General features: G+C 38.3%; 1 protein-coding gene across 1 annotated transcript; it reads left to right on the top strand.

The window, feature by feature from the left end:
• The first annotated feature begins 456 nt into the window (after window positions 1-456).
• meis2b (Meis homeobox 2b) lies at window positions 457-17,877 on the top strand. Its single transcript, XM_081378076.1, has 13 exons — window positions 457-1,026; window positions 1,162-1,391; window positions 1,757-1,898; window positions 2,135-2,185; window positions 2,641-2,691; window positions 2,785-2,931; window positions 4,562-4,676; window positions 10,568-10,707; window positions 12,588-12,664; window positions 14,436-14,494; window positions 14,590-14,679; window positions 14,802-14,889; window positions 16,817-17,877. Exons 1-12 carry the CDS (start codon window positions 1,009-1,011, stop codon window positions 14,858-14,860), a joined length of 1,179 nt encoding a protein of 392 aa, XP_081234202.1. The 5' UTR covers window positions 457-1,008; the 3' UTR covers window positions 14,861-14,889; window positions 16,817-17,877.
• Window positions 17,878-18,283: the final 406 nt, after the last annotated feature.

Here is an 18,283-nt window from a genome sequence, read left to right as displayed (position 1 = left end):
ACATCAAACTGAACGCAAAAAAGAACTTCAGACAGTTCTTTAACTACCATTGGAGAAATGGACAGCTTGATCTATTTACTGTACTTACAGAAGGACAGTAATAAAAAATGTAAAAAAAAAGAATAGAAAAAAAAACCCTAAACGTAACTTTATAATATAATTGTAGCCTAATAACTTCATATATGACGAACACATATTGAACAACGAAGCAGTCCAAATGTATAGTCTGTGGTAAATATATTTTCAAAGGCTCAAATGCTGTGATGCTCAGCAATTTGTCGAAACAAGGTCCATTCCCAGTGCGACTCAGTGCACTGATCTGATTTTAGCACTTTTAAAAATAAAGACACTCCACCCCTAGTAACAAAACGCAGAGGATGGTGGTGCGTCATCCGCCCGCGTATCCAATGTGAACACTCGCTGGCTACTCGTGGTTATTGCGCTCTTCTTTCTCTTGCTTTATGTAGAGGTGTTGAGCTGGTAACACCCACCACGCTTCCCAGGCTCAGTCATCAGGGGTTCAGTCTCTTCAAGAGGAACCTGCTCCAGTGACCAACACAATCCCAGTCGAGGCAAAGCGTGGATCGCAAAGAGGGACCATGAGATCCGGATAGTTTTTCCTTGCAGTGTTTGCGATGCCAGACACGAACATCCCAGAAATTGGAAAGATTCCTCTGACTTCAGGAAGTCTTTGAAGGGTAAAGTGCATTAGATTGTCAGAAGGTTGAAGTGGAAGCAAATATTTTTAGCCTATACTGTATCGTTTCTTTATTTGTTAAGTTTACATTCATCAAAGTGTATTTAGCAATACGGTCGAATTACTTAAACACCAAAAGCGTCTGAAAAAGGAGCGATCAAAAACTCTTCACAGGACATGCTCTATCATCTCAACGGATTACCAACAGCTCAGTCCTCTTAAACCGGATGCACAAAAGGAATTAAATCACTCAAATTGCTTCCTCGTTGGATAAGATCACAATTTGCACTTAACATCAACAGAAGCGTCATATGCTGATGGCTCAACGGGTACGTTCTCTTACAAATCCACCGCGTAAAACAACTTAGCCTAAGTCGTAAAGTTTGCTTTTAATATTTGCACCAATATTAGGTAAACACATTTGTTATTTGAGTTGCCTATGATACGGTTTCTATCTGATGCAGTACGAAGACCTTGCCCACTATGGCGGCATGGATGGAGTTGGGGTTCCGACGTCGATGTACGGGGACCCGCACGCGCCTCGGCCCCTGCCGCAGGTTCACCATTTGAGTCACGGGCCACCGCCACATGCCAACCAACACTACGGGGCCCACGCACCGCACAGCATCATGCCCAGCAGCATGGGCTCGGCTGTCAACGACGCACTTAAAAGAGACAAGGACCAAATTTATGGGTACTTTATTATATCATTTCTTGCATGGCATATCTGCTAGTTAACACAATCTTTTTAGGCTAGACCCGCGTTTGGCAGTGAAATTTATTTCAGTCAGTAAATTACTTTGCACATACGATCTTAAAGTCTGCATATCGACATTTTCAAATAGTGTGCTGCATAATTACATTTTAAATTAAACTGTTTGTTTGTCATTCTAAAAATTATAGAACACTATCTGATTTAGGCTACTCGAGTGCCATTATGTGGCCGTCAAAGCAATGAAAGTAAAAACTCCAAAGCCGTATTACTGTCATCAGCACGATTGCTCAGTTATTGATATAGTGTTTTGATCTAAGCATGTAAATGTTTATTGAATCTTGAAGGCACCCGTTATTCCCGCTGCTGGCGCTGGTGTTTGAGAAGTGCGAGCTGGCCACATGCACACCGAGAGAGCCCGGAGTCGCTGGAGGAGATGTGTGCTCGTCCGACTCATTTAACGAGGACATCGCTGTGTTTGCCAAACAGGTAACTTTTTGATTGAAAAATACACATCTTTTTAAGGACTTAACGATTTCGGTAGTTCTAACTAAATGACACTTTTGGGGAAATTGGAAATCATTTGATTTTGTTTTATTTTATATATATATATATATATATATATATATATATATATATATATATATATATATATATATATATATATATATATATATATATATTGTTTTGTAGTTCTAACAAACTTGTGAATTTTTTGTATACAGATTCGGGCAGAGAAGCCGCTATTTTCTTCTAATCCAGAGCTGGACAATTTGGTAAGTGTAAGATGCCGTTTCGCACAGCTTTTGTTTCAGGTATATTCGCTTCAGAGCGTTAGATGCGAGGATTCTTTGAGGGAAAGAAAGGGAGCTTTAGTGATTTATGAGGCCGCGTGTTATCAGAGGGCGTGGGGGTCTTTGCCCTGGGCTCCCTCAAAGCATCGTCTCTGGAGGAACCTATTTACACTCCTGCTATTGTCATAACATTACAAAGCCAACACTATATCAGACGTGTGAAGTTTTTGATGTGAGTGTGATTTCTCGCGCGATTAGAATAACTAGAATATAATCGAATGTAATGTAGAATATACATTTAGAATATAAATGTTTTTTTTTATTAGAATAACCAAAGTTTATTATTGTTATTAGCCTATTATATTACTATTATTGTTGTTTTTTAAAGTTGTTATTTTGGTTTAAATATTTCATGCATTATTTTACTCTTTCCTTAGATGATTCAATCAATACAAGTATTACGATTCCATCTTTTAGAACTCGAAAAGGTACGTCAATTATTATTATTATTATTATTTTTTAATTGTTATAATATTATATTGTTCTAGTGAAAAACAAATTGAATAAATTTTTTTTCTCAGGTGCACGAGCTTTGCGACAACTTTTGTCATCGGTATATTAGCTGTTTGAAGGGCAAAATGCCCATTGACCTGGTAATTGATGAACGGGATGGATGCAAGTCCGACTTCGACGACCTCTCAGGATCCTCGACGAATCTCGCAGATCACGTGAGTTTTTAATTGGCTTTCTATGACATCATAAAACAGGGCAATTAGACAGCAGAGCTGTTTGTATGTTTACAGTACAGGCTATTAGTTTCCAACAAAGGAAAGACTGAAAGTGCCATGTATTGTGTATTGTGTAAACTGGTGAAGAGAGTTAAAATTCTGTTTTCTGATTATTATTATTTTATCAGAGAAAAACAAACAAAAAAAAAAAAACATTTGTAGTGCCTCAGCCATGCATTTCCCATATCTTTTTTTCTTCCTCCTTTATTCATCTCCACAATGCATTTTAGCCATAAACACAGAGAGAGTAAGAGAGGTAATTACAGTTATATATGCTAATTTATTTAAACAACATTATCTAAATCCATTTCTCTTTGCTCTAATATGAATCATTAAGACATTGCCCCAGGATATATCTTATTTTCGAAGAGGTATGATGATGATGATGAAGATCATGTTGATGAATCCCGTCATGTTGGGTGCAGGTGTTGTTGAGGGTCAGGGTTTTCCCCCCACTGTCCACCCCTCCGTTAGCCCTAATGATCAACGTTACATTTGCACGTGAATGAGCTATTGTCTTTGAACTGATTGGATTGTTATTGTCAAGCAGGAGGGGAGTCTTTTTTCACTCAGAGACCAACAGTGTGTTCTTTACAGTTGTGCTTCCTATTATCAACGCACCACCCCCTGTCACAGGAACAAAACCACAGAATAGAACGGGACATTCTGCCTCGCTCTGTTCCTTGTCAAAATGGGAAGGAGAGGTTATAGTCGTATTAAACACAGAGAAAAAAACACGACGTTATAGCCTGTTATAGTTTTGACTTTTATCACATGCTTCTATTTTCCATCGTGTAAAACGGTTGATGACTTTTCCCATCCACACGACTCCTGTAAATAGATCCGTGGATGGTGAGGTCTAACCGTCATACCTTCACTTGGTCAGCTGAAATTCATATGACGAATATGTACCTTTGCACGGTTGATGATAACTGTAATCTTTTATTGATGCTCCTGTAATGTCTTATCGATTTACAAGTGTGCAGCGTGACACAAAACAATTTGAATTACGTGATGAAAGGAGACAGTGGCCTTCTGAAACGTTATTAACGGCACACACACACACACATAAACACACAAACCCACAGACTGCTTTTGTACGTCCTAATGAGAAAACAGTGAAGGGTCTTATTCACACAGCTTTATTGTTGTAGGAGCTTATTCTGGCCTTTTCTTAGAGCTCTTTAGCTGATCACCATCAGGCAAACAGCTGACGCTAAGGGCCTGAAGAGGAACGGCTGCTGTTTGCCTTCATGTTGAGCCCGTATAAGTGCTTTATACCCTGTTTTGGATAAAAAGGGGACGCCGTTGGTTTTCCTCTGAGCATTTACGGTCAGACATCAGGAGAAGCAGTTACGCCATTCGTGGCTCCATAGGACTTGCATTTGTGTTTGTTTTGGATCATGCGTTTCAGTTAACTTTAATTTGGTCGGACTAACTTTTCAGCACAGACATGGTAACTAGGCGCTTAAAAATCGCTGTTTAAAAAAATAGCATGTATATGTTGCTAGTGTTTGTAATGTGGCCTTCTTTTTTCACCCTTCGATATCTGGATGTTCCTGAACCTCAGAATCCAGCGTCCTGGAGAGACATGGACGACGCTCACTCTACTCCCTCAGTCGGCACCCCAGGACCCTCCAGCGGGGGACATGCCTCTCAGAGCGGAGACAACAGCAGTGAACTAGGTAGGAAAAACTGTCAGTTTTACTATTATGTCATAATGTGCTTTGTTGAAAAGACTCGTCTTAATTCATATTCCAAGCTTCGAGTAGTGTTTTCACTGAGGTTGGATTTTAATTTGTTTTTACATCATACACTCAAAAAATGCAACCTAAAAGTGGTAACATCTAACAGTCAAAAAATAGTATTAAACATTGCTGAATCACCGTAATTTCTACCAACAAAACTAAATTTTAATTGGTTGAAATAGCACTTTTAGTAGGTTACCACTTTTTTCCAGTGTATATTGTACGTTGATTACAACATCTATGGTACTTTGTGGAATTGAAATTCATAATTTGTTAATGCGCGTGGCTGTAAACGGCATTTACTAATCAAAGTCATGTGTCATTGTTCGTGTCATCATTGCGATGGTTCACTGAGCTGGTTTTACGATTTAACTGTGGACACAGTAGGTGCTTAATGTTCTTGAAAGGTTAAGGGTCTAATTTAATTTACCAAATCTTCCATTTGCATGTCACTCTTTTTTTCTTAATTTATATTGCGATCTGCCACTTCATATTTATAGTTCCTTTTATTATATTTTATTTTATTTATTTTTTGTGTGTGTAATTGCTTCAGTGAAAATAGCCTTCGGGGTTTCTCACCTCCTTTTAACCATCAGACATCAATGGCCTGACCGTTATGCAGAACAATAGCAGGATGTTATACAAGACAAGAGAAACCAGAATCAAAAGCCAGTAGCCAGATTGTTATTCTCTGACAATTCGGCCTTAGTGTGACAATATAAAAGCTCTAAAAATTTAAATGTTTGGCATAGCAGCAATGCCAGTAGTCTTTCTGCGGTGCAACTCTGTATAAAAGAGAGAAAAGCATTGGGTGGCGGCATTTTTCCCCACACAGGGCTTTTTTTTAAACAACAGTGGGGGGACATCCAAGACCCACGGCCTTTTGACCCCAAAGAGCATGCATTGAAGAAGGGGAAGAGGAATGACCCCTGCCGGCCTGAAGGACAGAGCACTTCAAAAACTAGTCACAATGGAGGGGTGATATCTGGGGTGATCAGAGGCTGAGGTTGGGTTAGAATCAGGGACATCTACCTGCTGCTCCTCCAGGAGCCACTTTGGATCAGTGTTCCTTCCTTTATCATTCAAGAGATCGGTAAAGCAAACACCTTTTTCCATTACAAGTGAATGGGGGGTCTTACGTCAGTCACCCAACTCCAGACCAAAGGATTACTGGGCCTCTTCAAAGCACCTGTCTCTTGTAGGGGGTTCCCTTTGTTTGTTGCACATCAGTAGAAGTTGCTCCTGTTGGGGTAACCTTCAAGTAAGGTCCGAAGAAGTGCTCCTCGGTCCACAGTCCGAGTGGTTTTTAAGAACCGCTGACTCACCTCAGTGAGTTCGGGATGGTAGTGAGGGGGTTTTCCACAGCTATCCTAAACATGTGCCTTGTTGGTGGGAATGCAGAGCCTAGGAATGTCCATCACAAAGGCCGAAAGGGAACAAAAGGAAGCTGCAGGACATTCCAGGCCAGTTGTTACCTCTAAGGTTGCTGAAAGACACAGGCTGAGACAGGATGTTTACATCTATATCTGAACCCTCAATGGAGGTGAAATCCCAGCATGAAGTGTAGTGGACCAACAACAAGTGTCAAGAGCCGATGCCTCCGCGTTTTTGTAGTTGTCAATACCACCCAACTGTGGTCCAATCCCATGTTCCTCCAGATCATATCATGGCCACGGGGGACAAGAGGATAAGAGCATCTAATCAATATGCTTTAAGCGAAACGATTAGCGAGAACAAAATCATCTGCGTCCGTCCAGTAATTATCCAGTCTGTTGCGTCCAGTAGTCAGAATTATGGCCCCTTCGGAGAAGTATAGTTCGTGATAGATTGAGGTCATGGCGAGCTCATTAAGCAAGCAAACTGGATTTATTCTGTGATGCGTGCGGGGTGGCAGTCATCAGACCCGGCTAGTTTGCGCCGGGCACCCTTTGTCTTCAGGACATTCATCTATCTCCAGTTCATCTAATTATCAGCATCAGAACAACGCAGAGCGTTTTTAGCTTTTGGACCTTGTCATCTCTCGGACGCTGAAGGTACCGCGATGTGACACGGCCGCCGTGAGGGTCGGCTTGAAGGATGTGGGAAAACCGGTTAAAAAAATTCTACTTAGACTTGACGTGTTTTATATGCATATGCTCATCATATCTAGCTTCAGAAGTTTTGCTTTATATATGTACAAGTGAAAGTGGGGGAGGGGGGGCTGTAGATTGAAGCTAGAAGCCTCTTCTCCATGTCTTAGGGTGCTGTTTTTCTCTAAACAGCCCGAGGGCTTACTCCAGCCTTCCTCCAGGCTGCTCCGGCCCCCCTCTGCGCTGCGCGTGCAGACTCCGGGGCCAGGGAGTGAGGTAGGGCTCAGGGAGCTGCAGCCTTTAAAAAGAGTGCAGTCGCACAGGCTGCATGGGCCAAGTTGCCAGGGAACAGTCAGAAGCGATTAGCGTCGGGTTGGATCAGCCCTCCGGCCTTCGTTTTCTGGAACAGGAGGAGAGAGGCTCGAGGAGAAGGGGGGGGGGGAGTGTTTGAGGCTTCCTTAGATGTAAGGATCTCACCCAGCTCTCTTTATCTATTGGTTTCCCCTTTTCTTTTCTTATTATTTTCTTATTCTATTTTTACATATTATTCTCTAAAATATACTTTTTATACTTTCAGAATCTGTTACTTTTCTTTTTCTTTCTTTTCTTTTTTCTTTTTCTTTATTCTTCTTTTCAATCTTTCTAGCACCTGAACATGTTTTGTAACACTGAAAATGTCACTTTTTCATAGAATCTTATTCTATTTTTACTTTTAGCCTTTTTCTTCATTAAAGTCATCTGTTTTTTTGATACTTTCAGAATAAGTTACTTTTTTATTCATTATCAGTTTTTTTCTAGCACCTTTTTGATATTTGATTTTCATCATTTAAAAATCTCACCTATTTTTCAGTGCTGTGAAAAGTATAAATTGTTATTGCATCTAACAAAAGTTTGTGTGTTTATATAATATATGTGTGTGTGTGTGTGTGTGTGTGTGTGTGTGTGTGTGTGTGTGTGTGTGTGTGTGTGTGTGTGTGTGTATGTATGTGTATATATATATATATATATATATATATATATATATATATATATATATACATATATATATATATATATTATATAAACACATGTTAGATTTGACAGCACACATTTTGTATGTTCTTTACATTTAATTTTAGATTATTTCATTTCACCATTTTAGTTTTCTTTCATATATTACTTTGTTCATTCTAACACCTTTTTGATATTTGATACATTTTTCATTTCATGTTATGATTTTTCTTCCCTTTAAAATGTTTCCAAATATAAAATATAACTTTTATTTAACCTTTTTGATATTTGGTTTTCATGGACACACACACACACACAAACACACACAAACAAACAAAAATCCTCATGTTTTATTTTCTATTTTTTTCCCCTCTTTTCTCACTTTTTTCCTTTTCTTTCATACCCTTTAAGAACATATTACTGTACTTTCTAATACTTTTTCTTCATATTCACATTGAAACCCTTAACTCTCGGTGCCGGTTAAGACTGTGGTCAACATGCAAACTCCTGAAAGCATAATGAGAAGGAACAGCAGTCTGTGTTGTGTAGACAGACAGTGTGAGACCACTGCCCTGCCCTTGACTTGAATTTTGATTACAGCATCAGTCAGCCTGAAGTCCATCCACCACCCCCCTTCTTATATTCAAATGTCATTATTCATTATCTGAAATATTAATGGATGAATATGGCGCATACAGTCGCCTTTGATTGATGCATCCACAAAAACAAGGAGACACAGCAGGGCCAATCTTAAGAAAAGTAGGGTTCCTGTCCCGCCTCCGGGGAGGAGTCCCTCAGATACATTATTCACACACCCTCCGGGCAGGCTTTCAAGGCATCTCTACCCTCAGGGCAAGAAAAATAAGCATGACTGTTAAAAGTAAATCATCTTGCCTGATGCACAGTTAATGGAAGAGGGAAAGAGGGATGGAAAGAAAGAGAGAAAGGAGGGTGGGGAGGAGGACAAGACGGAAACCTTAGTTTAAAAGCGGCCTCCTGCCTGGCTCTGATCTTAAACTAGATTGGATGGTAATGGAATGAAAGCAAGCTTGATGTTATCAGAGAGCTCACAGTTCAAAAAGCATTGTTTTCTTGAGCATCAATTGAGCTTACAATATATGCCTCATTCACGTCATTCTGGAATAAGAATTACTGTAATTACCAGCTTCCGACTGGTAAAAAAAGCATATCATCAAACTGTATCATCAAACTGTATTATCAAATGTATCATCAAACTCTCAATAACAAGTTGTAAACTTGTAGGATTTTTATGAATGCTCCAAATTCTCTCATTTGACGTCATGTAAAACAAATAAAAAATAGCAGCCATCTCAATATATAAAAGTAGCTGAGTTATCATTTCAGCACATATTTCTCCTTGATTTGCCATTATTATAGCCAGTTTTCAAAAGCTCTTTGTTCTGAAACATTTTGCAAGAGTAAATAGGTGAGGTATTTTATATAAAAATGTTAATTAATGAAACATTATTTATGCAACTAAATGTTTAATATTTACTAGTTGTGAATACATATATATTGATTTTGATTGGTCAATTGCACGATCCAGCGGTATTTTATCCTCTGATAACAACTGGTAAAAACTGATAACACAGGCTCATCCGGGTAACCGAAGTCTTGCTTGGAAAGTTTTTTCTTTGTGTAAGTTTTATGCTTGGTGAGCTAATAAAATATTAAAATTCAAATCAATATTTTGTGTACAATTATTTAATTATGTCATCCGGGTATCTCAGACTTGCTGTCTTGTTTCATACATACGCAGCTGCTACCATTTTGCAACGATTGTATTGTACACTGTAATGGATTATAATATACAAACAGGTTCGATTTTAAAACAGTTTCATGTTAAATCAATATCTCTTATCCCCATAATTTTTTATGTGGCGAAATGGCATGTAATAAGTGGCATGACTGTACCGTATGCCTTAAATGTCCGTCTAGTTTGAACTTGGCGCTTGCTATCAACTCCTTTCTCCACGGAAGCTTTGCGTTTAAAGACCTAATAAAATATTTCAACTCAAGCCAATATTTTGTGTCTAATTATTTACTTATGTGGCATGAAGCCATATAACAAGCGGGATAATGTACATCCCTATACACACACATTCACAGAATTGTACACTTCCCAGAGAATGCATGAACTTCAGTAAAAAAAAAAAAAAACCTTCAATAGCTGAAGTGTGTGTACGTAAATTAGCGGTTTAGCGTCGTATGTACTTTCCCTGCACGGTAAACCAATTACCAACATAAATTCTGAAGTCGAATACGGTTTTCTCAACAGGCGTTGCTTTATTTATGTTTTTCCCGAGTTTTTCGACTTTATTTTGAGTGCTAATGCAGATCAGATATTCTCTTTGCAGTGCCAAGTCTCCATTCCACATTCAAGCATGAAGCCTGGACATTCATTACCCCTTGTCAAAGACAGAACTCACATTGAATTAATAGCACTGGGGTTGGTGCAGAGCTTTCCTCGAGATCCCTGACATTGAGACAGCGAGAGGGAGCGGGAGAAATCTCGCTCTGTTGATTAGCGTTCCCTCTCACTGCATGGATACTTCTGCTCGCCGCGGTCCTTGTGTTACTGTTGCTAATCAAAACAAGCCCCCCTGCGTGACTCTTTCACATCACGTTTGTGAGTGGCACTGGTGATCGGTCTGAATAAACAACTGAAGGTGATGTTTTATCTCATTAAAATGACTTTCTTCTTTTGCTTTTTCTCTCTCGCCCTGCTTTCACGCTGCTGTTTATCAGGAGATGGCTTGGATAACAGCTTGGCATCTCCGGGAACTGGGGACGAGGACGACCAGGACAAGAAACGGCAGAAGAAGAGAGGGATCTTTCCTAAAGTGGCGACCAACATCATGCGGGCGTGGCTCTTCCAGCATCTTACGGTAACACTCGCTCAGATCTCCTTGTCGGAAATCGGAAGTCTGCGTAAAAATGGGCCAGATTGTTTGACGTGTCTCTTGGCGAATTAGTTTAATCCCACTGTTTTCAGCTCAGCGGCCTGCATCCAAACTGCATTAAAACTAGCAGGGTGTGTTATTATCTGTCTCTCGGCCCTCCCATCCATTTTGTTTGTCAAAACCGAGGGTCGTATTCGCCTTGGGGTGAGTACGTTCCAGCAAAACTTGCTGGTTTAGGGCTGATTTGTGGCATTCTTAACCCTCTTGAATCACTGCACATTTTCACTGGTCCACCTCCTTAAATTCCCACAATTCTCCTGCGTCTTCCTGTTTTCCATTCTCTTTCAGAATTCCTGCACTTTCTAAGAGCTACACAGGTCTCGTACACATAGTAATCCTTTCCCTTTTACCCACCTTTAGAGTTTAGAGATAAAAAGGAGAGCCTAATTGAATTATCCTCTCTCTGTTCCCAGCTCCTTTTCAGAGGAATTTGTGAAGCAAAAGTGTTTCCCATTGCAGGATGTGTCCTCTGACAAAAAAAAGTGTTAGAGGGGACTTTGGCCTCTGAATGGCCTCCATTGCAACACCCAGGCGATCATGCATTCATTTGGGGTCGGGGCTGAATGAAAGCTGCTGGATTACGTTTTGTCGGGTTCTACTTTGAGCCAGTGTGCGGCGTTTGAGGTGGGGGGGGCTCTTACATATGGTCTAAGCCTCCATCTTTTGTGACCTATTCAGAGGTCCACGATAAAGACCCCCTGTGCTGACAATCTTAAAGAAAGGTGGAACATTAAGATTCAGTGGAACATTACAGTTATAACTGTTAGTTTCACTGGAACGAGATAGAGAGATCTCCTTTGGCATGCAAATTGGGACGAGGAGGGGGCTTCTTGGTAGACATAAGTGCAATTCAAGCAAATATGAGCGGATTCTATGAAAGCGAGCTTGTCGGCTAGCTTCGTCATTTGAACAAGTAGGTTCCTCACGGAACTTTAGCGAACAATCCCTCCGCAACCTGCCGAGAGCTTTTTGATAAGAGTTTAAAGATGGATCCCAGAGCCCAGCTTGCATTCGGCCATCACTGGCTTGTGTAGAAAGGGGGCAGGGCTTACAGTCATTCATCACCACAATGACAGCTAGCAAGCCAGGAGGTGAGCAGGGAAATCTCCGTCAGTGTGTGAGAGAGAGAGAGAGCGAGACATGGAACAGGACTCATCCCTCACCGGTGACCACGGGAGGTGAGGCCATGACAGTGCCAAAATTGGTGCACACCCACGACCCAGGACTGTCTATACATTCACCCCTGCCTGCCATCTGCTGCCCTCCCTCTACACTCACAGCGAGAGCAAGAAGATCAGGGGCCAGGGGCCACTGCGGGGCCACCAAGGGCCAAGCCCTATTCAACCCTAAACAAAACTCTCCATTGTCTCTCTTTCACACCCACTCGATCATTTGTCAAGTAATGTCAAATAATGTCAAACAAAACCACGAGCGCTCAGCCAATAAGACGCAGGGAAATTCTCCAACTCAGGGCTGCATATGGGAAGTCTATCATACATAATGATGTAATTTCCTGAAAGAGTCATATGGGATCCACGTTTTTTGCCCGGAGTCTCACATTTGGTGCTTGAAGTCATTAGTCATTTAAACAGATTGGTTTTTAAGAAAAAGTAAGGCCATTTTGATTTGCTTTATTAATGGAGACTGCAAGGAGAAATACACAACTCTAAAAAATGAAGACATTTACATGTTCCATTCATTATTGCTTTATGGATCATCGGACAGCAATGTTATTAACTGCAGAGGTTTCTTACACATTAATCAAATTTTTCTTTTCTTTTTTCTTTTTTTTTTTTGTCTTGCAGCACCCCTACCCATCTGAAGAGCAGAAGAAGCAGCTAGCACAGGACACAGGCCTCACCATCTTACAAGTGAATAACTGGTGAGTAACCTTTGACCTTTGACTTTTGACTTGCCAGATTGACCTCTCAGCACTTAGAAGTCAGGGTTGGGGATCTCTGTAACATTTCCATTTCAAGTCCGGTGATCCTGATATTTCACACTATTATTAGACGGTGTTCAAAGACCCTATGAGACAATTAAAAGTAAGAATAGGAGCGATGATGAGGTTTGCCAAGGTCTCCGAGGGGCTTTTAGAAAAGTTGTCAAATGTTATGTTAGGATTCCGGAATGCTGTTCGGTCACCAGAGTTCCCCTGAATGTTTTTTTTTTTTTTTTTTTTTCAGGAACCATCTTGCTTATAATAGATGTTATTGGATTACACAAATGTGATACTCATTCTCAGTTTGAGAATGTGAAAAGGAAGTGTATGTATGATATTAGTATGTAATGATAGATTGCCAATAGGCACCAAAAAAATAAAAAAAATAAAAAAATTCTATATTATTAAGTTTTAAGTTAAGTTTTTTTTTTTCATTACATATTTGTTTTTTAGTCTGTATGCATTTAAACTGTATAACTTTGATACTTCAATTTATTTATTTTAATTTACCACATATGCTCTCATAATACAATTTTTATTTTGGATAGCATACACTACTTAAATCAGCACCATTCTTAAGCAGGAAAGTTTAATATTTTTTACTTTATTTTCAAAATTAATTTTTCATTTTAGATTTGTTTTCTTTTCCATGAGATTTGAATATATATATATATATATATATATATATATATATATATATATATATATATATATATATATATATATATATATATATATATATACTTCAAAATTAAGTTTTAAATTTAGACTTTTGCCTCTTCCATGATAAAACATATTTATTTGTAAAATACTAAAATTAAAATATTTTAATTCTTTATGTATTTAAACCATATAATGTAGATAAATCAATTCTATTTTGATTTCAATTAGATTCTACTTTAATTTACCATACATACTTTAATAAAATTTCAACAAAAGCTGTTTATTTTTATTTTTATTATATATATAGAAAATTGACATTTAAGATTTGTACCATACACTAACATGTGTTTACCACGACCAAATAAGGTGTTCACAAACATTTGGCTAAGACTCATTGTCTGTGAGTAATTCCTTCCCCCATTGTATGTCAGGGGCATTTCCTACCTCTCTGTTACGGGCTGCTGAAGCATATTAGTGTCTGAAAAGCAGTTAGGCTAATCATACCCTCAGGCTGCCAGGCCAATGCTATATCAATTGAATATTTATTGAGCAATGACCCCTTTACTTGATTCACTAATATATTGCAGCAAGAAGCGCAATTAAAGCAAGTCTTAAAAACAGAGATTTACTTTAGAGTGCTGAGGAAAGGAAAAACAGACCACAGATCAAATAAATCTATTTGTTTTTATTGTCCTTGACTATAAAATTCACCATTAAATGGAATGTTCCCCAAACGTAATCTGTAAAAGGTGTTAAAATATCTTTATTAAGAAAACCTCAGCTTGTTTACATTATAAATTAGAGAATTTCTTTGGTCTGGCGCTTAAACAGTGCATTAGTTTTTTTTTTTTTTTTTTTTTTGTGGACTCCTGACAGGTCCATTAACCCAAAGGCCCAGGAGAAATCGCACTGCATTAAGGAATATTTTGCAGTAAATCATAGCAAAGAGCTCACAGTAGTAAAAGTCCTGAGTGTTTAAATAAGAGTAAAATATACTGTGTGCGGTTAGTAATATAAATAGATTTAGTAAATGTCTTCTCTTTGACAGGTTTATCAATGCTCGAAGAAGAATCGTGCAGCCCATGATTGATCAGTCTAACAGAGCAGGTAAAGTGCAGGTTTATTTTCTACAATCTTTACTATCACCATATAAGCAGTGTGTGCATACATCACATATATGTACTGTGTCTTTGTGTGTTTAGTAAGTCAAGGATCCGCTTACAGCCCCGATGGTCAGCCAATGGGTGGCTTTGTGTTAGACGGCCAACAACACATGGGTCTTCGGCCTGGCGGTAAGAAGCGCTTTGATAATAATTGCGCATAACTCACGTTTAGTGCTGTTATAAAAAAAAATCTTCCTGCACATTTGCATGTGTTTTTATTGTTTTCTTAATTTCGTTTCTCTGTCTCACAGGTCCCATGGGAGGTATGGGTATGAACATGGGTATGGATGGACAGTGGCACTACATGTAAACACCTCCCTTGCTTCCCAAATCATAAACGTAAGGAAACGCTTTGGTACTTAGAACATCCCCTCTCTTTCTCCTTTCACTCGGCGTGCGAAATCTGATTATGGTGGCAATTCTCTCTCCAACGACGACGACGTAGCCCCCCCCTCCCCCTCCCCCTCCCCATGCGCAATCACTCGCGCACCTTCCTTCCCCGGCTCCATCTTCGCTGCCTGTCTCTGACAGTCCACAAATCAAGACGTATCGCTCGCCGCGGGCGGCCTGGCATGGAGAATTTTATTTAATACCCACACTGTGCTGCCCAATGAGCCCCTCCATAATGACACTTACCTTGATTAATAGAGCTCTTTATATGTAAATAGGCACCGCATCCAGTTCTGCAATCGTGCCAACACAGCCCTTTCCTCTCAAATAACAACCTCATCCTCCGCTAATGAAGGGAGAGGAGAGGGGAGGCGAGCGGAGGTTAACACCCCCCACTGAAACCACAGACACATAGAGATATCACGAGCTCCGGCTCGCAGGAGCCAGATACACGCAGACTAAATAATTTCCAGACTATTTAATCCTACCTTTTTTTGATTGAATTATCATCGAGTCGTTACTGTAATTGCGTCATTTAGAGGAATGTTTCCCCGTCCTTAATTCGCTCTGGTTAAACACCATATGCTGGCGGATCGTTGGGATCATTATGAAGATCTGTTTTCCTGCATAAAGCGGATAGAGACACGTTTATGATCGTAGAGGCAGGTGTATGTTTATTTAAAAGAATTTTCAGAGTTGGGTGCAAGTTAAGTTTAATTGAGAGCATTTGTGGTGTAATGTTAATTACAAAAAAAAAAAAAAATATATATATATATATATATATATTGATTTCTTTAATAAAAAAAAATAGAAGAAGAAGAAAGAATTTAATTTAAGTGAATTTGCCCTGAAATCTGTTTATAATTTTATAGAAACACTTATATTCATTTGTTATGTTATAACTTGTGTATTATTTGAGGTGTAAAGCTGATTAAATACACTGTAAAAAATGATATGATCAATAAGTCAACATATGTTTTTTCCATTACTTTAACTCATCAAAGTAATTTAACCAGTTTCAATTTATTTTTTAAGTCGATTTAACTAGGCAGGATATCAACATTAGTATTGTATTGAAAAATACAAATTGTTACAGTATTTATTAATGTTAGTTAATAAAAATCCATAGACTGTTTTTAAGTACAATCAACTTGGATGTTTGTCATTTCAACTTAAATTACATTAAACTGACTTAAAAATGAGGTGAATCTTGTATAACATAAAAACAAGTTGAAAATTTGCTTAACTTGTTTTGATGAGTTAAAGCAATGTAAAAACATATCATTTTTTACAGTGCAGCTGTTCATTGTTTGTTCATGTTAGTTCACTCATTAACTAATGTTAACAAATACAACATTACATTTTAATAATTAAAATAAAAATGAACATTAACTAAGATTAGTAAAAGCTGTATCATTCTTATTTCATGTTAACTAATGAAACCTTATTGTATGTTATTGTGTTAATGAGTTGAAATGACTTGTACAGCCAGTTCGATTATAACATTTGTTTTTAATTTGAATTAGGGGGAAATGTTTTACAGTGAGTCGTTTTCGTGGTCATTTGGGTTTTTTAGATGTTGCATTGTAAAATTGGATATAACTTTACTTACTTTTTTCACACTAAATTCATGTTAGCTTGCATATTGTTTGCGTTTTGTGGCTACTGAATCGTATAATGAACACGTATTTTGAAGTTTATGCTTTCACTTCCATTATATGAGATCCAGATTGTGCTTATTTTTTAGACTAAACATTTTTTCCTGGTAATCAACATGTGCCCAGAATATTTCTGCAATGTATTATTTTTTTTTTTTCACAGTGTGGATGTGGGTGAATAAATCTCTCAATATTGTTTTTCCCCCTCTATGTTCTAGGTTTTGATGGTGACCTCAGGAATAGTCCCAGTGCTGGCCAGAGGCATGAGGAGTCACGTCATCACATCCGTCCTCACCTGATCCTCTTTTCACGAGAACCTCCCAAATCTCCCACAGACTCTCTCATCATCTGGCCATCAGATCTCCAGCCAAAGGACCTTCCAAAGGAGCACCACCTTAACAAAAACAGACTTGAAGCATTTGTGCCAAAAGAGAGACTTCTGAAAAGACAATTGGGAGATCTTTTCTTTTTAAATTATTTATTTATTCTTGTTATACCGTCAAGAAGCACGGGGACCACACCATTTTGTGCACTTTTGCTCAACTGTAGAGTGGCCGCCCCAGACGTGAATATCCCATACCTCCTCACGCACAAGTTCACACGTTCATATTAAATGTGGAATATAGTAAAAGATGCTAAAAGCCCTCAAGAACTGAAATGTGAGTGTATGATGAGTTTTTGTTTGTTTTTTTCTTTTGGGAAATGTTCAATGTTTGGGTTTGTGTCATTGACAATAGATTTAGACCTTTGCTTCCTCAAAGTTTGAGGGAAATGAAATCACTCGAAGGGATCACACATCTGACACAAATTCCAGTATCTGAAACCACAAAGTCTTCCCCACATGAAGTGTTTTGGAAAGCATCACTGAGGAAATGAGTTGTGCGTTTATTTGTTGAATTGGTGAGCAACAGTGCTCTGGTAAGGCTAAGTATGCCTGGAGGAGTTTTTAAACCACTAGAGATGTTCCATTGTACATAATTATGTAAATGTTATTTGTAAAACACATCAATGTGAAATAGGCATTCAGTCGAGATCCTTTAAAATTGGACATGGGACATTGTTGTACATTTTGGGTCCGTTCTCGCTCTTGCTTTTCTCTATGGAAAAAGTCGATTATATGTTTGTTGATGTACTGCTAAATTTGATCGATCCTGTCACTCTGTCCATTTTTTTTTTTTTTTTTTTTTAGGAGTCTTTTAAAGCAGTACAGTATTTCTACACAGTCAAAAGTCGAATTCTTGTAATAAATGCTTCATTTTCAAAATGTTACCTAAATCTCTTGCTTTGAATGTTGTCGTGTTATTTCATGCTTTGAATCGATATTGACGCGATTTGATGTTAAAATTAATTTAGGCTATAAATAGGCCTACTTATAGACATAGCCTACCTTTGTTTATTTTTTTTTAATTATTTATATATATATATATATATATATATATATATATATATATATATATATATATATATATATATATATATATATATATATATATAAAATGCAACTGTGCTGCAATTTATATAAGTAATCATTGAAAGCAAGAAAAAAAAAAAAAAAAAAGAAAGACGCAAACGAAACTGGCCGGTAACTATTTTTCAGTGTCCTTGTTACACGTTACTACATGCAGTAACTTAACAACTATAAATTATGCATAATTGCATGCAACAAGACCCAATCCTAACCCTAT

The sequence above is a fragment of the Scardinius erythrophthalmus genome, assembly GCF_964197995.2.
Source record: "Scardinius erythrophthalmus genome assembly, chromosome: 11".
Taxonomy (NCBI): Eukaryota; Metazoa; Chordata; class Actinopteri; order Cypriniformes; family Leuciscidae; genus Scardinius; species Scardinius erythrophthalmus.
The sequence above is the reverse complement of the archived record's forward strand: the minus strand, read 5'-3'. Positions and strand labels throughout refer to the sequence as shown.

Excerpts from the sequence above, each read along its gene's own strand:
- meis2b (XM_081378076.1), top strand. Across the intron at positions 2,932-4,561 it reads CGACGAATCTCGCAGATCAC|AATCCAGCGTCCTGGAGAGA; the intron begins GTGAGTTTTTAA and ends CCTGAACCTCAG. Across the intron at positions 4,677-10,567 it reads AGACAACAGCAGTGAACTAG|GAGATGGCTTGGATAACAGC; the intron begins GTAGGAAAAACT and ends GCTGTTTATCAG.